The 25,652-nt window shown below is 48.3% G+C and overlaps 10 protein-coding genes across 25 annotated transcripts; 8 read left to right on the top strand and 2 right to left on the bottom strand.

Moving 5' to 3' along the window:
- Window positions 1–37: 37 nt before the first annotated feature.
- LOC111080853 (glutathione S-transferase 1) lies at window positions 38–948 on the bottom strand. The gene has a single exon (XM_022376698.2). It carries the CDS (start codon window positions 851–853, stop codon window positions 131–133), a length of 723 nt encoding a protein of 240 aa, XP_022232390.2. The 5' UTR covers window positions 854–948; the 3' UTR covers window positions 38–130.
- Window positions 949–1,912: 964 nt separating this feature from the next.
- Window positions 1,913–2,670, top strand: LOC111078621 (glutathione S-transferase 1-like). The gene has a single exon (XM_022373431.2). It carries the CDS (start codon window positions 1,966–1,968, stop codon window positions 2,632–2,634), a length of 669 nt encoding a protein of 222 aa, XP_022229123.2. The 5' UTR covers window positions 1,913–1,965; the 3' UTR covers window positions 2,635–2,670.
- A 1,549-nt stretch (window positions 2,671–4,219) lies between these two features.
- On the top strand, window positions 4,220–4,977 carry LOC111078620 (glutathione S-transferase 1). Its single transcript, XM_022373429.2, has one exon. It carries the CDS (start codon window positions 4,266–4,268, stop codon window positions 4,926–4,928), a length of 663 nt encoding a protein of 220 aa, XP_022229121.2. The 5' UTR covers window positions 4,220–4,265; the 3' UTR covers window positions 4,929–4,977.
- A 748-nt stretch (window positions 4,978–5,725) lies between these two features.
- Window positions 5,726–6,489, top strand: LOC111078622 (glutathione S-transferase 1). Its single transcript, XM_022373432.2, has one exon. It carries the CDS (start codon window positions 5,753–5,755, stop codon window positions 6,416–6,418), a length of 666 nt encoding a protein of 221 aa, XP_022229124.1. The 5' UTR covers window positions 5,726–5,752; the 3' UTR covers window positions 6,419–6,489.
- Window positions 6,490–6,595: 106 nt separating this feature from the next.
- On the top strand, window positions 6,596–7,344 carry LOC111078623 (glutathione S-transferase 1-like). Its single transcript, XM_022373433.2, has one exon. The coding sequence runs from the start codon at window positions 6,629–6,631 to the stop codon at window positions 7,289–7,291; it is 663 nt and encodes a 220-aa protein (XP_022229125.1). The 5' UTR covers window positions 6,596–6,628; the 3' UTR covers window positions 7,292–7,344.
- Window positions 7,345–7,989: 645 nt separating this feature from the next.
- LOC111078616 (glutathione S-transferase 1-like) lies at window positions 7,990–8,765 on the top strand. Its single transcript, XM_022373426.2, has one exon. The coding sequence runs from the start codon at window positions 8,029–8,031 to the stop codon at window positions 8,695–8,697; it is 669 nt and encodes a 222-aa protein (XP_022229118.1). The 5' UTR covers window positions 7,990–8,028; the 3' UTR covers window positions 8,698–8,765.
- Window positions 8,766–9,540: 775 nt separating this feature from the next.
- Window positions 9,541–10,650, top strand: LOC111078618 (glutathione S-transferase 1). Its single transcript, XM_022373427.2, has one exon. The coding sequence runs from the start codon at window positions 9,592–9,594 to the stop codon at window positions 10,255–10,257; it is 666 nt and encodes a 221-aa protein (XP_022229119.2). The 5' UTR covers window positions 9,541–9,591; the 3' UTR covers window positions 10,258–10,650.
- LOC111078615 (protein immune deficiency) lies at window positions 10,345–11,728 on the bottom strand. The gene is made up of 2 exons (XM_022373425.2): window positions 10,958–11,728; window positions 10,345–10,892 (listed from the first exon to the last, which is right to left on the bottom strand). Exons 1-2 carry the CDS (start codon window positions 11,609–11,611, stop codon window positions 10,731–10,733), a joined length of 816 nt encoding a protein of 271 aa, XP_022229117.1. The 5' UTR covers window positions 11,612–11,728; the 3' UTR covers window positions 10,345–10,730.
- Window positions 11,729–12,014: 286 nt separating this feature from the next.
- LOC111078600 (vigilin) lies at window positions 12,015–20,641 on the top strand. 2 transcript variants are annotated; one of them, XM_022373386.2, is made up of 6 exons: window positions 12,015–12,092; window positions 13,303–13,375; window positions 15,015–15,105; window positions 15,170–15,426; window positions 15,517–18,753; window positions 18,836–20,641. In XM_022373386.2, the coding sequence occupies exons 3-6, from the start codon at window positions 15,066–15,068 to the stop codon at window positions 19,247–19,249; spliced, it is 3,948 nt and encodes a 1,315-aa protein (XP_022229078.2). In that variant the 5' UTR covers window positions 12,015–12,092; window positions 13,303–13,375; window positions 15,015–15,065; the 3' UTR covers window positions 19,250–20,641. The 2 variants fall into 2 exon arrangements, with proteins under 2 accessions (XP_022229078.2, XP_022229079.2); XM_022373387.2 differs by lacking the exon at window positions 12,015–12,092 and having other exon boundaries at window positions 13,300–13,375.
- A 627-nt stretch (window positions 20,642–21,268) lies between these two features.
- On the top strand, window positions 21,269–25,585 carry LOC111078603 (tumor protein D52). Of its 15 annotated transcripts, XM_022373398.2 has the most exons (8): window positions 21,269–21,387; window positions 22,876–22,878; window positions 23,327–23,365; window positions 23,480–23,604; window positions 23,665–23,825; window positions 23,952–24,011; window positions 24,231–24,435; window positions 24,718–25,305. In XM_022373398.2, the coding sequence occupies exons 1-8, from the start codon at window positions 21,378–21,380 to the stop codon at window positions 24,823–24,825; spliced, it is 711 nt and encodes a 236-aa protein (XP_022229090.2). In that variant the 5' UTR covers window positions 21,269–21,377; the 3' UTR covers window positions 24,826–25,305. The 15 variants fall into 15 exon arrangements, with proteins under 15 accessions (XP_022229090.2, XP_022229099.2, XP_022229093.2 ...); XM_022373407.2 differs by lacking the exon at window positions 23,952–24,011 and having other exon boundaries at window positions 24,231–24,393; XM_022373401.2 differs by lacking the exon at window positions 23,327–23,365 and having other exon boundaries at window positions 21,270–21,387.
- The last annotated feature ends 67 nt before the right edge of the window (window positions 25,586–25,652 follow it).

Here is a 25,652-nt window from a genome sequence, read left to right as displayed (position 1 = left end):
ATTGGAACTGCATTTGACAAGGGGCACTGGAAAGGGAGGCAGTAAAGTGGACAGGCGAACTTTATTCGGACTCATGTACAGGTAGGCACAAAGTGTATCAACAATGAGGAGAGCAGTCACTTGCGAGTGGCTACTGCTTGCCGGCTCCGCCCTTGATGTCCTCGAAGGCCTTCTGCCAGAGCTTGTCGAACTGCTTGGGCAGCTTGGCGCGGACCCGTTCCGCGAGCAGGCGGGCGCCACGCAGGTTGTCCTCTTCGTAGTGGGGCAGGGCGGAGAGGCGGGCCAGCCAGGCGGACAGCTTGGGGTACTTGGCGCCGTCCACGGGACAGTAGCTCAGGTGGAGCGTGCTCAGCGTGGCCACCACACTGAAGTCGGCGATTGTCAATTGGCCGCCGGCCAGATAGGGATTCTCGCCGAGAAACTGCTCCAGAAGGGCGTACGCGTCATGGAGATCAGCTATCCTGTCCTTGGGCACTTCGGTGGCGTTCTCCTTGAAAAGGGCCCGCTGCAGCGGCTTGAAGCAGCCGTGGAAGAGCACACCGGTCTCAAAGTGCAGACGCTGATCCACCACCGCCCGCTGCAGCGGTTCCTTGGGGTAGAAGGCATCGTCCTGGGCATACTTGTTCACCAGATAGCCAATGATGGCATGGGAGTCCCAGATGCAGGCCTCGCCATCCTCCAGCATGGGCACCGTGTGCTGCGGGTTCTTGCGCAGCAGTTCCGGCTCCAAGTGCTCCCCGGCCTGCATGTCCAGTCGCCGGAACTCGTGCTCCAGCTGCAGTGCGCGCAGCGTGAGAAGGACAGCCCGCACCGGTGGACTCGTCTCCGTGCCATAGAGGATCAGATGAACCATTTGGGAGAAAATGGGGCTTGCTTGGCAGATTGAGATTCTGAACAGACACTGAGCAACCAACAACGGGCGGAATCAGGGCGGCCACGACCACAGCCAGTGATTAAAATGATTTTAAACTACAGACTAGATAAGATTAGATACCAAGGAAAGAATTTGATACTTATCGCAAAGACGTCATAATGCTGCAAGTTTAAGTTTTGCCTGATTGTTTATTAATGCCACAGATAAGTCGGACCGCGACTAATGCCTCCCTCCCACCGCCACCCGACCCTACTCGACGGCTACCACAATATTTGCTCACCTTTCCACATGATTTATGTGCCCATAATAGGCACAGTGTGCCACAGTTGTACGCCGAACGATGTACTCTCGTACGGGGTGGAACATATAGTAAAATAATTAGTTTTAAGAACTTATTAGTCGGGTAGGGTAGGGACATATTTTTATTTTAATTTTTTTGGATACGTTTGTTTTCTGGTCAAAATAGTTTGCATCGAAAGAGTAGTTAAAAGTCTACAAGAAATATATGAATTGGCGAAAGACAGTCAGAAAGTAGCTTGGATGAAAAGCTTAAGAAGCTTTCAAAGTTGCAAACGAACTTTTCAGCGTTTAAAGCCTATTTAGGCTTTTTCGAACTTTTAAGCTCCGCTGCCTTTAATATGCATACAAACATACATACAAATGTATGTACATACAAACCACATGATTGTGTTAGTGCAAGGCATAGAGAAATGGGAGCTTAGTCAGAGGAGAACAAACAAATAGAAAAATCGAATTATATCATTTTAAACTGATTCTGCAGAATCAGGGGACACATTGTTCATATGTACCTGCCTATGTACATACATATTTTTACATACATTGGAAACAAATCATAACTCTGAAGAAATTGATTTGCTGGGGGAGGGGGACTGCTCTGATATTTGCCAGTATAAACAAATTCGTTATGGCTGCTGAGTAAGAGCTTTATTCATTTTGCCGTGTTTCTGCTCTCTGTTCTCTGTTTAGCTCTGATCGGAGCTTTTCGTAGATACGAGACGCTGGAACAGAGCGTACACAGCGAAAGTCAGATCATTCGCAATTGAAACGTTTGATTCAGTGGTCGCTGCACAATGTCGAATAAATTAGTTCTCTATGGCATAGATATGAGCCCATGTGTGCGGGCTGTCCAGCTAACACTGAAGGCACTGGAGCTGCCGTACGAGTATAAGGAGGTGGACCTGCAGAGCGGGGAACATCTCAGCGAGGAGTTCCTGAAGAAGAACCCCCAGCACACGGTGCCAGTGCTGGATGACGACGGAACCATTATCTGGGACTCGCATGCCATAGTCAGCTACCTAGTGGACAAATATGCAAAGTCTGATGAGCTCTACCCAAAGGACCTGGCCAAGCGGGCCGCCATCAACCAACGTCTGTTCTTCGACGCCAGTGTCCTCTTTCCCTCCCTGGCCAATGTGAGTGGGCCATTCTGGGTGAACGGAGTGAAGGAGGTGCCGCAGGAGAAGCTCGACACCATCCACAGAGGTCTGAAGCTGCTGGAAACCTTCCTGGGCAGCAGCAATTTTCTCGTGGGCGACACGCTGACAGTCGCCGACCTTTGCTGCGGGCCCACAGTGACTTCACTGCCCGCCGCCGTGGATATCGATCCTCTGGAGTATCCCAAGGTGACTGCCTGGCTGGAGCGCCTCAACAAGGTTGCCTACTTTGAGCAGATCAACAAAGCCCCAGCAAAGAACTACTGCGACTTTCTCCGCAGCCAGTGGACCAAGCTGGGGGCCTAAGTATATGCAAACACAAATAAAGTCCAACCGAAACCATTTGTTTATTTAATATACGTATGAATAGGGGCTTACTCAATTGTTTGTTCATTGAAATTAATTTGGCAACGCTTTTCTGGCGGATGCAAAGCTGTTCCCGAAGCCACACAACGCCCTACCTAGTGTCAGTCGCATTTGGCTCTTGAATTCTCGTGTGCCCGGATCGAATAATGGCGAATATTGTACTGTAAGGTATTTAGCCTGGGGCTTGCCCTTCGAGTGCACATTGGGACAGAAAAATGTTGGCATAAATTCAAAAAATTAAGTTAGAGCTATGATTCTAGTGATATATATCAAAACTGAGATAAATTTTGAACCGTTCCGACCTCTTGATATATATATTCTTGATCAGCATCAATAGCCGAGTCGATATAGCCATGTCCGTCTGTCCGTCTCGATGAGCGCCTGGATCTCAGAGCCTATAAGAGGTAGAGAAACCAAATTTGGTTTCCAGACTCATGTGATATCACATGCTACAAGTGTATTTCAAAATTTCGCCCCGCCCCATTCCGCACCCACAAAGGGTGAAAATCTGTGGCAGGCACCATTTTGAAGTTACGATAAATCTAAAAACGCAGTATCGTAGAGAATGCCCATATATACCAGATTGTAGAATCTGAATTAGATCGGATCATAATTATAGCCAGAATGAAGAAATAAATTTTATGTTGGTTCTTCCGCCCCCTCCAGACAGAGACCCGCTACTCGTTCTCTTTCTCGCTCGCACACTCTGCCGCGTTCAGTGCGCGAGCAACCCCTCACGGAGGAGATGTAGAAACTAAATGGTACATGCGTAATCTACATGTTAGATGTAAAATATACATTGTAGATGTAGATAACAGATGTAGCAAACAAATTTAAAATATTTTTTTTTTAATTCTAAAATTCTAAAAAATTATAAGCTCAAAAATGTATATATTGACTGAGTACGGGTATAAGTAGAGTCGCGTCCCCAGAAGCGACTCAAAAGTTCCTTCTCGTTTTTAAATATATCTGGCGTAAGTGCTCCATTCAAAGTATGGTAAAGCGAGCTCAGTTCCCGTCGTTGAAACTCGTTGACTACTTGCCCACCTATACGGAGGATAACTTACGTGACGAGAACAAGTACATTGGCTCGCTGAAAGGATCCTTGACCACCCTGTAAAAGCTGTAAATCAATTAAAAATGAAATTTCGTTTCTTTTAAAATATTGATAAGATTCTACGGTCGGGGGGAATACAGCCGATTATTTAACTTAGTCCAAATCTATCAAAAATAAACATGAGATATGAACTAAAACAAAAACCTGATTGTGTGTTTATTTATGTTCTCGTGCCTTCCATTCGCTGAGCGTCGAATCGAAACCGCAGATTAATCACAAACAAAATGTAGAAAGAGCTTTTGTACTCAACAATATGTCATCATAAAAGAGGGAATTTCAACATGAAAGAGCACATTCCACTCCCCACTCGACTCGACTCGACTCCACTCCCATATAAAGTGCAGAGTCAGCATAGCATTGCAAAGCTCTCTTCTCTCTTCTCTTTCGAGACTATATAAAGGGAAAAGTGCTGGACGAATGAACAACAGTCTCTTATTCAACTCCAAGCAGCAATATGGGAAAACTAACTCTTTACGGCATCGATGGCAGTCCCCCAGTGCGCTCTGTGCTGCTCACCCTGAACGCCTTGGGGCTACCCTTCGAGTACAAGGTGATCAATCTGTTTGGTGGCGAACATCTGAAGCCGGAATTCCTCAAGATGAACCCCCTGCACACCGTCCCCACACTGGACGACGATGGCTTCTACTTGTACGACAGTCACGCCATCAATGCCTACCTCGTGGCCAAGTACGGCAAGGAGGACTCTCTCTACCCCAAGGATCTGCAGCAGCGGGCGATCGTGGATCAGCGTCTGCACTACGACTCCAGTGTAATTGGCAGCACCGCCAGGGCAATCACGTTTCCCCTGATTAGGGAAAACCAAACTGAAATCCCCCAAGCCAAAATCGATGCCCTTGCGGGCGTCTACGAGACGCTGAACCTGTTCCTGAAGAGCTCCGATTACTTGGCTGGAAATAGCCTGACGATTGCCGACTTCAGCGTCATCGCTATCCTGTCAGGCAGTCAGATTTTCCTCGAAGTGGATGCCAGAAAATTCCCCAATCTGGCAGGCTGGCTTCAGCGCATCAAAAAATTGCCCTACTACGAGGAGGCCAACGGATCGAAGGTGTCTCAGTTCATAGAGTTCATCAAGAGCAAGAACTTTACAATTGTCTGAGACCATAGTAATATTTGAATATTTTAACTGCACTTAATAAATTTATACATTATAAAAAGTTATTGCCCTTCACCAGCAAAGGGTGGGATTGCCATCGAACAAACAAATGACTAAAAAATATCAAAATATTGCTGTAAGAGTAAAGAGAAAAAGCTTTTCCAGACTTTAAAGATGCCGAGTCATTAAAGCTCGCCTAGGTCATGAATGAGTCAGTATTTAAATTTAATATTTTGCTGTTTCTCTTTGGGAAGAACTTCTAAATGAACACAACACCGCGACTCACTCTTAAGTTGAGAGCATTTAGCTTCTCTATAAAGCTCCAAGAAACTCTGATACACCTCTCTGTGGTATCTTGCCCTGAGATCTGGTGAACAGCTCGAGCTGGAGGTAATCAATAACATCCCCACAACGTGGATGGCCACCAATTAAAACATATTTATAGAATATCAATGTCTGTCTAGCTTTAATCGCAAGCCGAAGAGGCGCATATCAGAGCTGACCCACTATGGGGTCGTGGTGCGTGGACATTCTGAGGACGACCTGATTGGCATGCAGTGTTTTCCCACACCAGTTGTTGGTTGGTCATGCATTTTTAATCGCAGCTAATTAAGGAACAAATCCAATTTGTTGACAACAACTTTTCCATGCCAACTGACTGGGGTGGAGTGGGTGCAACGGATGCCATGGGTGGCCCGCATGGGTGGCGTGACACGCTGGGCAGAACCTATCAAATATTCATCAGCTGGATGACAGTTCCCACGCCCTGGGGCAGTATATAAGTGATTTTGGACGGGATCTGCCAATCAGTTATCAGCCGTTCGACCATGGGCAAGATTTCGCTGTACGGCTTGGACGCCAGTCCCCCAACACGGGCTTGCCTGCTCACACTGAAGGCCTTGGAGCTGCCCTTTGAGTATGTTTACGTGAATTTGCTTACGAAAGATAACTTCGCCGAGGACTACCTGAAGAAGAATCCCCAGCACACGGTGCCCATGCTGCAGGACGACGATGCCTACCTATGGGACTCGCATGCCATCATGGCCTACCTGGTGGGAAAGTACGCGGAGACCGACGAACTCTACCCCAAGGATCTGCTGCAGCGGGCTGTTGTCGACCAACGAATGCACTTCGAGTCGGGGGTCATCTTCGAGGCTGCCCTGCGTCGCCTCACCAGGCCGGTGCTCTTCTTGGGCGGCAACACCCTGCCGCAGGCCAATGTGGACTACATCAACGAGGTTTACGACTTCCTGGAAACGTTTCTGGAGAACGACTTCGTGGCCGGGGATATCATGACTATTGCCGACTTTAGCATTGTGTCGAGCATCAGCTCGCTCGGCGTCTACCTGGAGCTTGATCCGGCGAAGTATCCCAAGATAGCCGCCTGGCTGGAGCGCCTCAAGGAGCTACCCTACTACGAGGAGGCTAACGGCAGTGGAGCGACCCAGTTCATGCAGCTTATGAAGTCCAAGAACTTCACAGTCGTGCCCTAGAATGAAGTTCGGCGAACCCCAAGCCCGCACAGAGAGCACGCAGTAAGAGTTAAACCCGTAGTTCGAGCACTCCAAAGAGCACCAGAGAACACTTCCTCAGTGCACAAAGCTTTGCAGTACTCATCGAAGCTCTCTCTCCACTCAACAAACTCAGCAAGCGGGGGAATAAGTAGAAAGTGCAACCATTAGCTCCGTTCACTTCGAGGCAGAATGGGAAGGCTGATACTCTATGGCATCGATGCCAGCGCCCCAGTGCGCTCTGTGCTGCTCACCCTGAATGCCCTGGGACTGCCCTTCGAGTACAAAGTGGTCAATCTGATGGCCAAGGAGCAGCTTAAGCCGGAATTCCTCAAGATGAACCCCCTGCACACCGTCCCCACACTGGACGACGATGGCTTCTACTTGTACGACAGTCACGCCATCAATGCCTACCTCGTGGCCAAGTACGGCAAGGAGGACTCTCTCTACCCCAAGGATCTGCAGCAGCGGGCGATCGTGGATCAGCGTCTGCACTACGACTCCAGCGTTGTGGGTCGAACCCTGCGCGCCATAACCTTCCCACTGTTTCGTCTGAACGAGACCCAAATACCCAAGGCCAGGATCGATGCCCTTGAGGACGTGTACACCACTCTGGAGACGTTCCTGACTATCAACGAATACATCGCCGGGAAGCATCTGACTATTGCCGATTTTCACATCATCGCCATCCTGTCCACGATTGAGATATTCCTGCTGGTCGATGCTGCCAAGTATCCAAAGCTGTCCGCCTGGATGCAGCGCATTACCCAACTGCCCTACTACGCCGAAGGCAACGGCAAACGACTGGAGCAGTGTGCGGCCTTTTTCAAGAGCAAGAACTTTACAATTGTCTAAGCCTGTGGTAGCAAAGATTCCTCAATAAATATATTCGCCCAATCCCTCCCCCATATCTAATGGTACTCCGTAGATTTGTATCTGTTAAATACTGATGTATTATGTGCATACGTGTGTACATACATATATAGCAAGTGAAGAGTGCATGGGGTGATAGTCAACGTGGAATTCGCACACCAAATGCACAGCTTTCTAGCCAGAAGGTAATTAAAAACCCAACTGCAGTTTTGCACTCGCCATAAAGTTTCCAATGGATTGCAATTCCATACCTTTTCTGTAACCGGGGGAGAGTCTCCATCGGGTTCAATGTTTGTTCAGACTTACTTCAGAATCGCGGCACAAACAACTGATAATTGCTTATCGCTCTGCTGGTGTTCGATTCGGCTCTTCTTTGGTTTATTTGTAATATTGTGTTCCACTCTCTTTATCTGCTCTTAATTGTGGCATTCTCTTCGGCCACAGATACTCTCTTCTCATAGATACTCGTCGTGTCGTGAGGTGCCTTCACTGTTTGTTTGCATGTATTTGCAAATATTTAATTGCACTTTGACCTCACCTCAGCTATTGTATGCCCTAGAAAAATGGACAGGCGAACTTCCCAATTTCACAATTCTAGGCACTCTTGTGGGTGCGAATTTCTCATCATCTCAGTTGTTTCTCTTCCATAAAGTCTGTATAAAACGGTTGGTTTCCAGCTGTCCGCTGATCATTAGCGAGCCCAGCCCCCCAACGACAATATGGTTAAGTTAACACTGTACGGAGTGGATGCCAGTCCACCAGTGAGAGCTGTGAAGCTGACGCTGGCGGCCTTGAACCTGCCCTACGATTATGTGAATGTCAATCTCGCCGGAAAGGAACAGCTTTCGCCCGAGTATGTGAAGAAGAATCCACAGCACACGGTGCCCACTTTGGAGGAGGACGGCCACTTCATTTGGGACTCGCACGCAATCAATGCTTACCTGGTGTCCAAATATGGCGATAGTGACCGTTTGTACCCCAAGGATCTGCTGCAACGGGCCGTGGTCGATCAGCGTCTACATTTCGAGAGCGGAGTGGTCTTTGCCGATGGCCTGAGGAGCATCACGAAGTCTCTGTTGTTCTTTAATCAGAAAGTATTTCCCAAAGAGCGCTATCAGGCCATTGTCGAGATCTATGACTTTGTGGAGACTTTCCTCAAGGACCAGGACTACATCGCCGGGAATCAGCTGACCATCGCGGACTTTAGCATTGTGTCAAGCATCACCTCGCTGGTGGCCTTTGTGGAGCTCGATCACGCCAAATATGTGAGAACCAGTGCCTGGATCAAGCGGCTGGAACAGCTCCCCTACTACCAGGAAGCCAATGCCAAAGGTGCCCAGGATTTCTTGTCCATTATCAAGCCGACAAACTTGAGCTTCTCGTCCTAATCCATCTCTAAATTGATGTACATATATGCTTCCATATGGAGAGCCCCAATAAATTCCATCAAAAATAATTTAAAAGAAATTATATTGTACGAGTCTCGTATTATCAGACTCCCACTGTACTCAGGCCGAACCATAGATAATGGAAAAAGAGAGAATATTTAAGAGATCTAGAAGCAACTCTCAACCAATTACGAGTAATACATAATTATTGTTCTGTCAACTGCTCCCTTAACAAGTGAACAAAATATAAGTTCCATGTTAGTTGTTTCTGGGCAACCGATTTCCAACGAATCGATAAATACGAATGCTTATCAAGGCGATAAGGGCGAACCAAACAGTTTGAGCGAATCAAGTTTGGAAACAAATAATTCCAAGTTGTGATGTTTTTACCCAGTAGCCGTAGTTTCCAAGGGTATACTATTACAAGCATATGTAACAGAACGGAAGGTAGGGTAGCGTTGTCGATCACATAAAATGTAAAAGTATTCATCAGCATTCATCAGCATTAGCGGAGAGAGAATTGATTAATTCACTTCTATAAATCTGAGCAGCGAATATCTGTTTTATAATCGGAGTACTCGACTGTAGTACGTGTAAATATGTAGGCACGTTCGAGTATGTATCATTATATAAGTATATATAATCTAACGGGTAAAATAAAGCAATCTGGATTACGTAAACTAAATTCACACGAGGCAGGTAGGACGACGACGACTGCCACTGCATCTATGACAAACAATTCAGCCTGAAAAGCTGTTTTGCTAAATTAATTGGAATAATACATACATATGTACATATGTACATAAGCTCGATTGGAGAGCGCTTTGCAAGGTGAGATACTTGGTTTAGTTTCAAATCGACCGTCGCAGCTTGTACACGACACGGCTGGAAATTATGGGAAAACTAGTGCTGTACGGCTTGGACCCGAGTCCACCTGTGAGGGCCTGCAAACTGACGCTGGATGCACTGCAGCTTCAGTACGAATACAAGCTGGTTAATCTACTTGCTGGCGAGCACAAGACCAAGGAGTTTAAGCTGAAGAATCCCCAGCACACGGTGCCCATGCTGGAGGATGATGGAAAATGTATTTGGGAGAGCCACGCCATCTGCGCCTATCTGGTGCGGAAGTACGCCAAGGACGATGTCCTGTACCCCAAGGACTTCTTCAAGCGCGCCGTTGTGGATCAACGCATGCACTTTGAATCTGCTGTACTTTTCCAAAACTGCATCAGGAATATAGCCCTTCCGCTGTTCTACCGCGATGAGACGGAAGTTCCTCGATCCAAGATCGACGCCATCTACGAAGCCTACGACTTTTTGGAGGCCTTCATTGGCGCCGAGCTGTACCTGTGTGGAGCCGGCATAACCATAGCAGATTTTAGTGTGGTATCGTCTGTGTCCAGCTTGGTGGGCCTGGCACCCATCGATCCGAAGCGCTATCCAGGACTTAGCGCTTGGTTAGGCCGAATGGCCGGACGAGACAACTACCGGTCTATCAACGGCAACGGCGCACAGATGTTGATTGACATGTTTAATGCTAAAATCACAAAGATCGTGTGACCTTCAGAGCTGAAAGCTTATCTGCCAAGGTTAAACATGCGACGAGGCACTCACTTAATTATACAATAAATAAGAACGGTTAGTGAATATCGCAGCAATATTCTAAATCCAATTTATGGTGCATACTCGTACATATGTTTGTGGTTATGTGGGCCCTTTTACGACAAAGATATCACATCTTAAAGATAAAGACAAACTGGTTTAGAAATGATTTAGGACAAAGTTCTATGTACTTATTCGAAGGTTTGGATTATTTAAACAATTATTGCACAAGTAGTTGGAGGCCAATAGAGGGCCCTCTCTCGTTTCATGTGGACTGCTGCAGAGAGGAGGCCTTATTGAACATCTTAAAAATGTCAGTAAATAAAGCATTTGAATATTGGCTCTCTCCCAGCTGTTTGGTCGTTGAAAAAGTGCATCGAATAGATCATTTTTGTTTGATGGGGGGAGTGGACTTGGCGTGAGCTATCCAGCTAGCTGTTCTTCTTGCGTTTCTCCAATGCCTTCCAGACCAGTTTCAAGCGCTGCACGCAGTCGCGATGCTGTGACTCCCAAAGCAGTGTCGTGAGTCGTCCGACGGTGGCTACGCCGCTCTCAGAGCTACGTACCCACTGGAGCAGAAGTTGGTAAATCACCTAGAGAACAAAAAAAACCAGAGCGTCGTCAATGACTGGAATTCGCACAGTTTTGGATGTCTCACCTCTTTGATATTGCCGTGCATTTGATGATCAATTATGGCCTGGTCGATCTGGCCCTCGGAATGTCCCAAGTCCCGCATCACCTGCTTCCATCCCTCGCCTAAATGGGTAGCCACTGCGTCCAGCAGCCGCTGATCCGGCTCATCCTGAGACTGCATCATGGCCACAATGCTGACTGTCTTGCGCGTAACATTGGACCGTTTACCATCTGGTGAGACGGCCACCTCGTCTGTTGTGCTTAAACTACTCTTTCGCGAGCTACTGGCACTTAGATTTTGGTTAAAGTTGTACACGGAGCCAAAGTGTAGATTGCTTGCATTTGAGAAGTTCATAACCACCTGTTGCTGTGCGCTGTGTACGTTCATGGTGTTATTCGTGTTGACTGCGCTGAGTTCCCCGCCGGCCCCAGGAATGTTCGCGGACTGCACAACATCCATTGAGTTGTAGTTTGGGTCGGACAGCTCCCGCAGGACCGATTCCGTCAGATCGGCTGAGGCTGTCGGGGTGCTGATAGACAAGGCTCCACTATTGTTGTTATCTGCCTCGCTATCACTGACAGGCGCTGCATCTGCTTCCAGTCGCCCCTCAGGCTGCATGCTTTGTGCCTCCTTGCTACCGCCAAATATGTTGGGCAGCAAGTTCTTAAGCTTTGGCATGTTGCGTCTGTTGTGTTTGCTTTATCGCCAAATGAATGAATAGATAAACTTCCGGAAATTCCACAGATTTGGGGGTGTTTTACCCTTTGTGTTTGGTAGTTAGAGGTGGCAGGCACACAACTATCAGGCTATCGACTATCGAAACTCGCTTTCGTCGTCCCTGGTAAATTGTACTTCCATATGGTACAAGGTGAATACACCTTGTTATTTATTACCAATTAAATATAGCTGAAAACAGTATAACGATGTACCAGATCATACAACGAAACGTACGATGTCCTAGCAGAATTTATAGCGAGATCTACAGCTCTGGGAGCTCTCAGCTTCGACTGGGTGTCCACCTAACGATAAGTGATTACCGATCAACTATCGATAGTCGCATTGTCGACTGTTGGTTTTCTGCGTTCCCGATAGGCTACAGAATGGCATGTTGGCCATCACTATTTGCCACGTTCGCTTCACTCTTCTCTTTTTTTACTTGGTCGGTAATTCCGTGGTCCGGGCGTGTTGCATTTCTAATAGAAAGTCTGGGCGATAGATCTGTGGCCAAAACCCCCAATAACACACAAAATTAGAGTGCAATCTAATGTGCATCTTGAATTGCATAAGTTACAACAAGAAAGTGCATAAATTTACAGTTATGAAGGGCTTGATGGAGCAGGCGGCGGCGGTGACAGCAGCGAAAATTTAGGCCGCGCCGCTCCGCAACACCTTTTTCTTTCACGACTTGGCAACGTGGAGGAGAGGAGGAGTCTGGGCTGCATTTAAATTGGGCGCTTGCCGCTCGCGTTTTCCGTGCCGTGCGGAATTCTTTAAGAGAAAAATTGCTGCAAAAAACAACGTGTTTTTCAATGCTTGATAATGGCCTGGTCGCAGCAACTGGCACGGGCGGCGCTCGCACTCGCGCTCACTCACACAAAAGCACACACCACACCAGCCAGCCAGCAGTCGCAGCGCTGACGATGGTGATGGTGATGGCGACGGCGACGGCGACGGTGGTGGCGGTGACGGAAACGGAGACAGCGTTGTCGTCCACGCACACAGAGTACAAAGCATACATAGTATGAACATATGCATATGTATGCCTGCCTGTACATAGGTACATCTATGTATAATCTGTCCGATTGGAGAGCGCGCGTGCTGTTCCTTGGTGAATGGCACGATTTGAAGCTTTCCGAAATTCGTATTCTTTCCGTTTTGAGTTTGAAGTCAGCACAAAAGTTCAATGGAACCCATTCCATTCCCAATACATCTCAGCGCAGCCTCGCAGCGCCCAGCCCAGCCCCGCCCCACCCAGCCAGATGGTGTATTTTGGGGAGAGGAGTGGGTGGAAGGCTGTAGCTGAAACCTTTCACCTGATTTCGGCTTGTCCGAGCCATACGGCGCCTGCTTCCGCCCACGCGTTCGCCTACGCCTACGCCATTGTGTGCTCCACTTTTGCGCCGACAACAACAATTGTCCAATAAGTGGCCCGCATATTACCCCCAACCCCAACCCCGAACCCCCGCATAACACACAAATCTGTGCACTTTCTTCCTTCCGCCTCTCGCAGCGAAGCGCAACAGACTCTCGATAGAACATGAAACACATGCTCACCCGAGCTCCGTGTAGAGCTTTCAACGCATCCGGCAAATGATGGCGATATGCATCTGCTAATTACTCTGTTCTTTTGATTGTATGTCTTCCAGCAGACACGCCAAGTTATCAAACTGGATTTTGTCAAAGGAGACTAACTAGGCCGGATTTTTTGGATTTTACAGTACAGTAAGTTGAACAACCTTAGCTCCATAACTCCCTCCCTCCCTGAAAACAAAAACCAAAACAACAACAAAAATACAGATCGAAATACCATCGGATTTTATATTAATTTGCATAATTTACCATTTCACATACCACAGTAAATTGTATCTGTGTGTGTGTGTGTGTGTGTGTGGACCAGCTCTTCTGTGGCCAAGAATGCCGAACCAGAAATTAACGGTTGTTCCGTGCTCCAAAAACTGACTACGTCAAGGGTTTTTCAGCACCATCTCCTCCCCAGCCCCAGCGCCAGCCGCATCCCCTCCGCCAAGCGAACGCCGGACCCAGGCCTTGGATGGAAATCACCCAACAAAAGTTCGATATGTGCATACCAATTTTTAAAGCTGAACTTTAGCAGCGCACCGCACTGTGCTTTGTCTTCATTTGTCGACGTCAGCGTCGCTGCAGGCGTTACATGCCTCTGCACATACATAAAAACAAATATACATACAAGTGTATGTGCATACGTATGTATTCGCTTTACCTGTGCCTTGCCTTCTTCTCGAACGGCAACGGCACCAGCAACAGCAGCAGCAGCAGCAATGCTGCTAGAAAGGTGCCAAGGCACCAATACAGACGCGGAGAGCGACACAAAAATGTGCGCATACACTGTCGATCCGATCGCTTGCTTTGTTGTATGTAGTTGCCGGCTATCATCCGGTTTTATATGGCACTGGCCTGGCACTCACTGGCCCCACACTCCCGCTCCGTTGAGTTACTTCGTCAAGCTCTCTTTCTTGCTCTTGCTCTTGCTCTTGCGCTCTCTCCCTCGCTGGTTTCTTCTTTTGACACATTTTTCGAGCACACACAGACATGCATGCGCCACACTACACACGTGTGTGAGTGTGTGTGAGGGGAGCGATAGTGGCAGCCCCACATCTTTGTTGTTCTTCTGGGCGAGAGGAGGAGAATGTAGGCTACGAAACTCGTTGGGCATTGGCTTAGAAAACAGCTCTGTCGAACAAGTGCACGGTCTGGGTCTGCTCCTCGATCTCTCTGGCTTCGGCTTTCAACGGTGGTCCGATCCCAACCTTTCACCCAAGCGGAAAAGCGACTGATAGCAACTTTATTTCTAGATATCTACTGGCGATCGGTAGCACAGGTTGTTCTTATCAGCCATAGTTATCACTGGCTTCCTTTTCACTTTTGCCTGCGTGGCCTGCCTGCCGCTTGGCCGGTCCGTCCAGTTATCGCCAGCGAAACAGAGCCCCCGCGTATATTACTCTTTTACTTTACCATTACGTGGCTCTTGGCAGAGCGCTAAAACCGAATACTGTGCTGCTAGATTTGGTTTATCAACAGCCGGGAACGAACGGGAACCAACCCTCCCCTACTTCGGAAACACTAAACGTTTCCTTATCGGCGACCCACATGCGGGTCGGCGTCGGTCGGCACTTATCAACGAAAGTAATTGAGATTTTGAATCAAGGGGAGAACCAGAGGGGCAGCTGCAAACCAAATCTGAGCAGACCGTCTAAGAATCAGTGTCCTCCGAAATGTAGACTGATTGCGGTGCGATAGATTCCCAGAATAATCCCAACAAAAGCACTTCATTAGCCATTATCTTGAAATGAAAAAAATATTAACAGATTTTCTCTGCTTCCAGTGTTACTGTAACGACTTGGAACGAAAAAGGACTCTTCTCTTTTTTTAAGTAATGCAAGCAGCAGCAGCAGCAGTGATGGAGGAATCCAACGGTAAGGCCAGGGATAGCCCCCCACCAATGGCGAACCCAATGGCTAACCTCTGAACCAATTGCAGCAACCAGCATTGAGCAACAACCGATCGCCCTCATCAACGGCCAAGAGCAGGTGTCCAACGAGCAGCAACCATCCTCGCCCACTTCGGTGGCAACGCCCACCAGCACCAACAGCGGAGGCACTGGCACTGGAAATGCCACGCCCGCCTTTAGCTACGACGACCTATTCCCGGCCCTGCCGGCCAATACTTCGGCGCCACCGCTGTCCGGCCCCTCCAGCTCGTCGCTAGCCCGAGTGACAAGCTCGCAGAAGACGCAGGTAAGTGAATGGATCTCCTGTCGAGGGGATCAGGATTCTGTCGAGAGTCGAGAGCAGATTGACATTTGTCGCATTTGACATTTGACACAGGTGCTGCACGTGCCCTGCGATGAGCGAAAGTCGACGGAGTCCGAGAGATTTGGCGAGGGCGAATCGAAGCGGATTTGCCAGCAAATCACCAAGGAGACCGGCGCCCAGATTGAGATCGTCAGCGGCAAGAACCAGTCGCTCACCTTCCTAATTAAGGGCAAGCAGAGCGAGCTGTTGGACGCCCGGCGCAAGATTCTGATGAGTTTCTCAACGCAGGCCAGCCGCCAGGTGACCGTGCCCCGTGAGCACTACCGCGTGATCCTGGGCAAGGGTGGCCAGCGGCTGCGGGATCTGGAGCGCCTCACCTCGACGCGCATCAATATCCCGAGCCAAGGCGACGAGAGCGAGTTCATCACCATTGCCGGCACGAAGGAGGGCATCGAGAAGGCGGAGCAGGAGATCCGCCAGCTGTCTGCGGAGCAGTACAAGAAGTCGTCGGACCGCACCACGATTCCTAAGATCTACCATCCGTTCATTGTGGGCCCCTACAGCGAGAACTTGAACAAGCTGCAGGAGGAGACGGGCGCCAAGATCAACGTTCCGCCTCAGCAGGTGCAAAAGGACGAGATCATCATCTCGGGCGAGAAGGATGCCGTCGCCGCGGCCAAGGCAAAGGTCGAAGCCATCTACAAGGAGATGGAGAAGAAGTGCTCCACGGTGAGCGTCGAGGTGGCCAAGGCACAGCATCGCTATGTGATCGGTCCCAAGGGCTCAACCATTGCCGAGATCCTGCAACTCACCGGAGTCTCCGTCGAGATGCCGCCGAACGACTCCTCCCTGGAGACGATCACGCTGCGCGGCCCCCAGGTCGCCCTCGGCAATGCCCTCACTGTTGTCTACCAGAAGGCCAACTCGGTCAAGTCTGTGGAAATCAATGCGCCGCACTGGATCCACAAGTACGTGATCGGCCGCAAGGGAGCCAACATGAAGCAGCTGGAGGAGGACTGCCCCAACGTGAACGTGAACTGTCTCGAGGACAAGATCAAGCTCGAAGGCGACCCAGAGAACGTGGACAAGGCTATCTCCTACTTGACCGAGATTATACGCAACTACGAGGAGAACTTCACCTTCGAGGTGATGACGGTAAACCCCTCGTACTACAAGCATATTATCGGCAAGGCCGGATCGAATGTCAACCGGCTCAAGGACGAGCTGAAGGTGAATATCAACATCGAGGAGCGCGAGGGCCAGAACAACATCCGCATCGAGGGGCCCAAGGAGGGCGTGCGGCTGGCGCAGCTTGAATTACAAGAAAAAATCGACAAACTGGAAAATGAAAAGTCAAAGGATGTGATCATCGATCGGCGCCTGCACCGCTCCATCATTGGGGCCAAGGGCGAGAAGATTCGCGAGGTGAAGGACCGCTATCGCCAGGTGACCATCACGATACCCACGCCCCAGGAGAACACGGACATTGTGAAGCTGCGGGGCCCCAAGGAGGATGTGGACAAGTGCCACAAGGATCTCATGAAGTTGGTTAAGGAAATCCAGGAGTCGTCGCACATCATCGAAGTGCCCATCTTCAAGCAGTTCCACAAGTTCGTCATCGGCAAGGGCGGCGCCAACATCAAGAAGATTCGTGACGAGACCCAAACGAAAATCGACCTGCCCGCTGAGGGGGACACCAACGAGGTGATAGTCATCACTGGCAAGAAGGAGAACGTCCTGGAGGCCAAGGAGCGCATCCAGAAGATCCAGAACGAGCTCTCCGACATTGTCAGCGAGGAGGTGCAGATCCCGCCCAAGTACTACAACTCCATCATCGGCACCGGCGGCAAGCTCATCTCCTCCATCATGGAGGAGTGCGGCGGAGTGTCCATTAAGTTTCCCAACAGCGACTCCAAGAGCGACAAGGTCACCATTCGCGGGCCCAAGGACGACGTGGAGAAGGCCAAGGGACAGCTGCTGGAACTTGCCAACGAACGGCAGCTGGCATCCTTCACCGCCGAGGTGCGGGCCAAGCAGCAGCACCACAAGTTCTTGATCGGCAAGAATGGCGCTTCCATTCGCAAGATCCGCGATGCCACGGGCGCACGCATCATCTTCCCGTCGAACGAGGACACGGACAAGGAGGTGATCACCATCATTGGCAAGGAGGATAGTGTGAAGAAGGCCAAGGAGCAGCTGGAGGCGATCATCAAGGAGTGCGACGAGGTCACTGAGGGCGAGGTGGCCGTCGATCCCAAGCACCACAAGCACTTTGTGGCCAAGCGGGGACTCATCCTGCATCGCATAGCGGAGGAAAACGGAGGTGTGATGATCTCCTTCCCCCGCGCCGGCACCAACTCAGACAAGGTGACGCTGAAGGGGGCCAAGGACTGCATCGAGGCGGCCAAGCAGCGGATCGAGGAGATCGTGGCCGACCTCGAGGCTCAGACCACCATTGAGGTGGTCATCCCGCAGCGCCAGCATCGCACGATTATGGGTGCACGCGGCTTCAAGGTGCAGCAGGTGACATCCGAGTTTGATGTTCAAATAAAGTTCCCCGATCGAGATGCCACCGAGCCCGTGGAGGGTCTCACCAATGGCGGAGTGAATGGAGAGGGCGAGGGCCAGGACGGCGAGGCAGGCGAGTCGAGCGCTGTGGATGGAGCAGAGCCGGTGCGGCAGTGTGATGTCATCCGCATCACCGGCCGCATAGACAAGTGCGAGGCCGCAAAGCAGGCGCTGCTCGACCTCATTCCCATCGAGGAAGAGCTGAGTGTTCCTTTCGACCTGCACCGCACCATCATTGGGCCACGCGGCGCCAATGTCCGGCAGTTTATGTCCAAGCACGATGTGCATGTCGAGCTGCCGCCCAGCGAACTCAAGTCGGACATCATCAAGGTCTCGGGCACGCCGGCCCATGTGGCTGAGGCCAAGGAGGCGCTGGAAAAGATGATCGAGGATTTCGAGGCTGATCGGGCCGATCGCGAGCTGCGCTCGTTCGTCCTGCAGCTGGACGTGGACCAGGAGTATCACTCAAAGCTCATTGGTCGCCATGGTGCCGTCATCAACAAGCTGCGTGCTGACCACGACGTCAACATCTCGCTCCCCAAGCGGGACGATCCCAATCAACGCATCATTTCCATCACCGGCTACCAGGCCAAGGCGGAGGCAGCTCGCGATGCCATTCTGGAAATCGTCGGGGATCTCCAGACCCTTTACCGCGAGGTTATCGAAATCGACACGCGCGTCCACTCGCACATCATCGGCCAGCGCGGACGCACTATTCGCAAGATCATTGAAGATTACAAGGTGAGTGTAGGGGCCATCAATGGGAGACCATTAGAAATACCCTAGAAGTACCGTTACCATTCTTACCATATTTGACCTTCAGGTGGATATCAAATTCCCCTCCTCCGACGATGCTCAAAACAATCCCAATGCCGTGACCATCATTGGCAAGGAGGAAGATGTGGAGAACGCCAAGGATGTGCTCCTCAGCATGGCCGAGGACTACGAGCGCGACTACTTGGAGAACTTGCCGCCCTCGCCCCAGCCGCAGACAGTGGGAGCATTCCTCACTGGTGCCGGGGGCAACGCGGCTTCGGGTGCTGGCGGTGGTGGTGGTGGTGGTGCCAACGAGAACGGATTCATCATGAAGGATGCGCCGTGGGAGAAGCAAAAGCAACAAGCCAAGAATCTAACTGCGCCCAACACTCAGTCGCAGGAGGATTTCCCGCACTTTGCTGCGGGCGGGGCTCCAGTCGCGACCACGCCCATCACATCCGTGTGGGGCCCCAAGAACTAACTGGTTCGGGGCAAGCGCGTCCCCAGCAGCAGAAGCAATACTACCCGTTGTGGTGCGTCGGGGACTGGAACTGGAGCGGGCGGAGAGGAGAGGAGAGCAGCGGAACAGCAGAAGTCGTGCGGGCGTCTGGTCTGGTCTGGTCTCGTCTCGTCTCGTTAGTCGAAAACTAGTGTCAAAACGGTATAGGTTGTCTCCTAGGAGCTTTTCTACAACGCAATTTGTGCAGGTTAATTGAAGAAAACAAATGACAAAACAGGAAACTATTTTTGTATAATTTGATACAGAATCATAACACAAGCCCGACCACACACACACACACAAGAACACACACACTCACCCACAATCATAAAATTGCATTTATACAACATAGAATACAAAAATACAAAAAACAGACAGACAGACAGATAGACAAACATCCGACTCAGGCGCCCAAGGTTCTGTTGCCCCATAACCTGCAATGTGTGTTTCGGGGGGCCCCGGCCACTATATGCATATATGTAACACTTAATTGCCACTTTCTTTTATGTAACCATTTTGTTTCATTTTCAACACATAATATTCTATTTAGTTCAAGCCCTAAAGTAAGCAGAAAGCTCAGCAAATGATTTGATTTGTTAATTCAATTGAAAGTGACTAAGCACGGTCAAGAACGAAAATAATTGTAAGCATAAAATGTTAATTATTTACACTCGCCGCTCCTTTTTTGTCTCTTTTCTACATTCTATCTCGTAATTGTTCTGATAATACAATACACAACTCTCGCCTTCCCCCTTCTTTTTTAAAATCGTTGCTTCCCATTTTCTGCAAGCCCGAACTAGTTGTTATATTTTTGTTCGAAAGAGGATGATTTGAACGTTGATTGATTGATTATATTGTAAAAACGTTTTTTACGTTTAGGGCCGGAGTGGAAGTGGGACGAACGACAAACGACGAATAGCTTGAACAACAAAAATATACACTTATTAATTAAATTTACTCTACATATTTTCCACTCGCCTCCCTCCTGCTCCTGCTCCTGGTTCTCCTGTTCCCATAACTCGGCGTTAATGCCTGATACGAACACGAAAAGAACACACAAAACCCCACTCACATTTCAAAATGAATACCAACATTTTAATTTTGTGCAATCTTCTTGATTTATATTAAATTGTTTTCGACCTATGTATGTTTCCCACTTAAATAACTTATGCGAAGCGTGTGCGGTGTGTCCGCGAGAGGAGCACTTTTTAATACCTTGTATCGAGTGTCGGCTGTTTTCTCGACATATGTATACACCCCGTGCATTATTTGACAGTTGAAACACAAAGTATGAGAAAAATTCTAATTTTTTACTTGCTATTCAATAAAACAAAAAACCATATAAAACCAATAAAAAATGTAAACAATCATGTATTTTTAAATCTTTCTTTTCCTTAGTTTTGTTCGTTTCATTCTTTGCTATTTTCTTTTCCGTTTATTTTGGAAAAAAAAACAACACCAAGAAGAACAGACCTGATATTAGAATCCTAAGAATCTAACGTAGAAATAACGTATAAATGTATATATTTTCCTATATTAACGGACGAAAATCAAATGAATCAGAGGAATCGAATGAAATGAATGCAAATGGCCCAGACATTTAGCTGAAAGGCAAAGAACACGATTTTCCAAGCAGTTATTTGTCATTTGAAATAAACAGTTTTAAAAGTTGAGTTGAATTTTTCTATTACATTTCCTTTCTGGAAACAGTTTCGACTAGTGATAAAACTTTTGGAGTATCGATGGCAAACTACAATACATCGACTAGGACATCGATAGTTCTAGTAGATATTTCTAGAAAAAAGAAGTTGTTTTCAACTAAGAATTGATCGCTTACGGTATTTTATAGACTTTTATGGCTATTTCGACGTAATGGTATATTTAATCAATCAACATATGGATATATCCTTATGTTTATCTCTTGGTAGATCTATGAGAAGAATTAACAAACAGTATCGGTATATTTTGAAAATGAGAAGTATATTTCAGTATATTCCTGAAGTCATCGATAACGACCCACGGTCACACTGATTAAGCGTCAAGTGCTTAAAGTTTTTAATAAAAAAGGCTCAAATTAAGAAAACAGGATTAACAAACAGTCATCGCAGCAATGGAGGATCGTAAGTGTGCCACTTTGTTCTCAAACTTTTATCAGTAAGATGCCGTTGCACATTTTTGGTGTGGTGTGGTTCTTGGCTCTTGGTTCTTCTGATTGGGACACCATTGTTTGGGCCACCGCCGCCAATTAGTCGGCGACTTTGACAAAAGTATAGAACTATGATTGAGCCCATTGGAAATTCATGAGTTGGGGCAAACAGGCCTTGGATTTGGCTGTGGCTGTAGCTGAAACTGCCAGGGGCTCCAAGGAAATGCAGGATGAGTCATGTTTCTGTTGGCCTGCAGCGCTGTCACTTGGAGAAAGACTTTCCAGCAGCGACACGCGGAACAGAACTCGTGGGAGTCGTTCCAAATGCCAAAAGAAGAGACGCCGGCGTGTAAACATTTTATTGTATACGTGGCAATGAAATGGGAAATATTCTGTCGTTCCGGAAAAATCAGCGTAGCGTGTGGCAATGGGAGTGGGCGTCGGAGTGGGGGCAGGCGTCGAAAGGTCGGAACTAATTGCAGAAACGCCTCCTCGGATATATTTATATCGTGCTTGCTGGCAGCGGGGCCACTAATCAAGCTGGAGTCTGTTTCAATATTGAACCCCTCGATAATTGACCCATCGCTGCTGCCACTTGTTGATCGATTCAAGCAACAGCACCACTCTGGATGATTGGAACAGAGAGGGGTGGGGGTGTGTAGAGGTTGTGCTGTGGCAACAAACCAGACCTAGCCTCTGCGTGTGTGTATGTGTTGGTGGCAGTGGTTTGTGGCTGCTGTTGCTGTTGTTCCCACTTAGCTTTGTACTCTTTTTCTGCGGCTAGTCTTTCGTGCCGACACGAAACACCACAAGCAGACAAAGCCAGGCCTGGCCTGGCTCCGATGCTACCAATTGTTGATTCGAGCTCAAGAGCTCCGTCTCAGCTCAGTCAATGTTTTGCTGCAGAAGAGTGCGGAACAGCCAGCATAATCCAAAACTAGTTCAATCGCGCGCTGGTCGGGTCGGGGAAAACACCAGAAAACGCTAGCCAGCGTGTATTTATGAGGAGTGGGGCTCAAGATAACTGAAACCTCAGCAGAGAACACAACTGGACGGAGGAAAGCAATAAGAAAATGTGCTTGACGCTTACTTTTGAAATGTGATACACGACACGACACGACTAAATGCTTTGCTTCATCGTGCCACCACTGCCACGTTCGAGATAGAGAAAGTGCTTGTAGGAGATGAAACAGACCACCGCCGATACCGCAGAATGAGCGAGTCCGAGCCCGTTAGCTTGGAGTTCATTGAGGACCCCTACCTGCCGCACCTCGATGAGCTCACCACAACGCCCTCGCTCGATCCGGACCAGGACTCTGCGCTTGGAGCGGACTCGGACTGGTACGAGGAGCCCGAAACCGAGGCCGAAGTATATTTGCGCAACCTCACCCTCGATCAAATCTTTTACGACGTGGACTCGGACTACGCCAACACCCTGGAGCTGCAGGCAGTGGAGACGGAGTTTGTAGGCCCCAAGCTGGCCAATCAAGTGCCCTCGTCATCGATTGCGAAGCGCTTTCGCCTGAGGTTCTTCGCCAGGCGTACAATGCGAGACGTTAAGGTCACGTTCATAGACTTCTCGAAACCGTATCTGGCCAAGATATCGAATAGCGATAACTACAAGCGGTTTCTCAGCATCGGTCAAAGCGGCAGAGGTAATGGGGCGTTTGGCTGGGGCGGGGCTTGGTCTCGGGGGTCTTTGTCTTGCTTCTTTCGCACACTGCCGCCCAACCTATTCCTTCTCTCCCAAACAATCCCGAACCGTGACTAACCTGACTAACTTTTCTGCCTCTCTTCCCCGCTTGCCTTTCACCTGGACAGTTTGTGAGTATAAACTATCCAAAAACGAACTAATCAAACAGAAACTCATGCCTTTCACAATGTATATAAACGAACCAAAATTCGATGCACAGCCTATGACAAAGTCTTTGAGGAGGTGGCTTTCAAAGGAGGTACATAAACACTTCTCGCAGACTACACTTCTATTTGCACATGCCCAGTCAGATCGGAAGCTTAGGTTGATCTCTGAATATTCAAAATAATTAATTCGTTGTGTTCATGAACAGATAACAGCGCCAACCTTTCGGATCCAGCCTCTCCAGCAGCTTCTGTGGCTTCAGCAGAAATTGCCGCCGAGTTTGCTGCGCTCACCACGGAGGAAAAGGAGCAACGACGCGCCGAATGGAGTCAGGTAAAAGGAGAGAGGTGAAGCTGAGGCAGGAGTGTACTTAATACTGATTCCCCATTGCAGGAACTGGCCCGTGTGGAGGAGGAGATCAACACGCTTCGAACTGTTTTGGCCTCGAAGACTCGTCATGCCTCTGATCTCAAACGCAAGCTGGGCATCACCGTCTGGAAGGAGCTCACAGAGGACATGAATCAGGGCGTGAAGAACATCAAAGAGAGCACTGTGTAAGTCTAAGAAGGGAAGAGGACGACAAGAGCCGCCAATTAACCTAAACCGATTTAAAAATTTTAATTTTTAACATTGCTTTTGTTTCGGTACCATGCTAAATGCCAAAACATGTATTTATTTAGTTACCAATCGGTGGAGCAAAGCGTGGGCACTTTTACTAAAGCCGTACACGAGGCACCTCTGTAAGTAATTGTGTTAAAGCCTAAGGCCGACTCGCTTCCGGCTGTGTGGAGTCCCCCACTAACGATGTGTTTCATGCTTCCTTTAACACAATAACATCTCACTCGCCTGTTTGTAACTAAACCCACTCAATTTGTGACTCTGCCTGTAACCGTAATGATATCTGTAATGACTGATCAGTGATCACCCTCTCCACTTCCTTTCTGTTTACTCGTATTCAGGTACCAGCGCACCGAATCGGTGCTGAAGACTACGGGCGAGAAGACCGCTTCGGTGTTCGGGAGCATTACCAGTGGCATTACGTCGAAATTGTCACAAATGAAAAACTCCGAGTCGATGCGTTCTATCGAAGCTTCAGTTGGCTCTGCCTATGAGAACGTTAAAGTAAGCTATGAACACAACAATTTTATGTGCCAACCTCATGCGGTAACTACTATTTTTATATATCTGTCTTTATACATCTCTCATACTCTTTACGCAATCGAATTGGCTCCCTTTCCACACTAACCTAACACTGTTTCGAGGAGTTTTGCATGTCTCTTCTACACGATACGAGTACAGCAGCTCATAGTCACTCACAAACTAAACTTTTACACACTTGGATTGGGACTTCTTCGGGTTGATTTTGCTTGCTTATACAAACATCTCTTTGAGGATTTGCTGCTACATCTTGTTACTACAACTGCTCGGTTTTCTGTTCTCTTGTAGACCAAGGTGACATCCCGCTCGGGGTCGGTTTCCAGTTTCCCAGACGCTATGGATGAGAACAACACATCCTCGGGACTGAACTCACCCACAGACTCACTTACCAAATAGATTCCATGGGAACACCAACAACAAACAGCACGCGTTACAAAATAATAATGGAGAGAAAATATGCTAAAACACACACCATCCACCAACCACTTATCTAACAATTGCGATTGCGATATATTGTGTCTGCGCCTGAATATAACCAGAATTTAACTATTTCTTTCATGTGTGTGTGTGTAGTTCTAGCGCCAAACTGTTTGGCCTGGAAGAGTATACCTACTATTAATATGCATATTTATATCTGTGTGACACTATTGAACTGCATAAATGCTTTCAACTTTAACCGAGTGGAGGAGAACTTGCTGCATTCATATACATACATATACTATACTACCTACCAGAATAAGTGTATGTGTAAAAGACCCAACTAACCCCTTGCATTGAGGATTCGAGGTGAACCTCTTCATTCCCATATTTTCGATTACTCAGTAAACTTTAACAGAAAAACCCTTTAGAAGAAAAAAATATATATATACACATGTATATTTTTGTTTTACATTTTTATTTATTCTCTAGGCTTTTGCTTCCGTGGTTAGGTGGCGAATCGCGTAAGAAGCTAATTAAAATTCGAATAATTATCAGGTCAGAGCTTGAACGCAAAGTAATGAAATAAAACTCGATTGGTAACATTAAGAGAGAACACACACCGTAATGTAAGACACACATGTACGTCTTATTTGTTGCTACTGCTGGTCTAAGATTTGCTATATGTGTATGAAATCTTTAAATAAAAGCAAAATTGTTTGCCCCCATACAAAGCAAACGCCTAAACATTTCTTTCATTTCAAAAACCCCGCCAACTAGTGTGCTGTGATGGCAGCTCTGCCTCA

Source organism: Drosophila obscura, unplaced genomic scaffold (assembly GCF_018151105.1).
Source record: "Drosophila obscura isolate BZ-5 IFL unplaced genomic scaffold, ASM1815110v1 contig_25, whole genome shotgun sequence".
In the NCBI taxonomy this organism is placed as follows: domain Eukaryota; kingdom Metazoa; phylum Arthropoda; class Insecta; order Diptera; family Drosophilidae; genus Drosophila; species Drosophila obscura.
The sequence above is the reverse complement of the archived record's forward strand: the minus strand, read 5'-3'. Positions and strand labels throughout refer to the sequence as shown.

Bases quoted from the DNA above. Each gene is read 5' to 3' on its own strand.
- LOC111080853 (XM_022376698.2), bottom strand. From the start codon at position 853: ATGGTTCATCTGATCCTCTATGGCACGGAGACGAGTCCACCGGTGCGG.
- LOC111078621 (XM_022373431.2), top strand. From the start codon at position 1,966: ATGTCGAATAAATTAGTTCTCTATGGCATAGATATGAGCCCATGTGTG.
- LOC111078620 (XM_022373429.2), top strand. From the start codon at position 4,266: ATGGGAAAACTAACTCTTTACGGCATCGATGGCAGTCCCCCAGTGCGC.
- LOC111078622 (XM_022373432.2), top strand. From the start codon at position 5,753: ATGGGCAAGATTTCGCTGTACGGCTTGGACGCCAGTCCCCCAACACGG.
- LOC111078623 (XM_022373433.2), top strand. From the start codon at position 6,629: ATGGGAAGGCTGATACTCTATGGCATCGATGCCAGCGCCCCAGTGCGC.
- LOC111078616 (XM_022373426.2), top strand. From the start codon at position 8,029: ATGGTTAAGTTAACACTGTACGGAGTGGATGCCAGTCCACCAGTGAGA.
- LOC111078618 (XM_022373427.2), top strand. From the start codon at position 9,592: ATGGGAAAACTAGTGCTGTACGGCTTGGACCCGAGTCCACCTGTGAGG.
- LOC111078615 (XM_022373425.2), bottom strand. From the start codon at position 11,611: ATGCCAAAGCTTAAGAACTTGCTGCCCAACATATTTGGCGGTAGCAAG. The intron at 10,893-10,957 runs GTGAGACATCCA...TTTGTTCTCTAG, and splicing joins TGCACGGCAATATCAAAGAG to GTGATTTACCAACTTCTGCT.
- LOC111078600 (XM_022373386.2), top strand. From the start codon at position 15,066: ATGCAAGCAGCAGCAGCAGCAGTGATGGAGGAATCCAACG. The intron at 15,106-15,169 runs GTAAGGCCAGGG...AACCAATTGCAG, and splicing joins AGTGATGGAGGAATCCAACG to CAACCAGCATTGAGCAACAA. The intron at 15,427-15,516 runs GTAAGTGAATGG...CATTTGACACAG, and splicing joins CAAGCTCGCAGAAGACGCAG to GTGCTGCACGTGCCCTGCGA.
- LOC111078603 (XM_022373396.2), top strand. From the start codon at position 22,627: ATGAGCGAGTCCGAGCCCGTTAGCTTGGAGTTCATTGAGGACCCCTAC. The intron at 24,012-24,230 runs GTAAGTAATTGT...ACTCGTATTCAG, and splicing joins GCCGTACACGAGGCACCTCT to GTACCAGCGCACCGAATCGG. The intron at 24,436-24,717 runs GTAACTACTATT...GTTCTCTTGTAG, and splicing joins TTATGTGCCAACCTCATGCG to ACCAAGGTGACATCCCGCTC.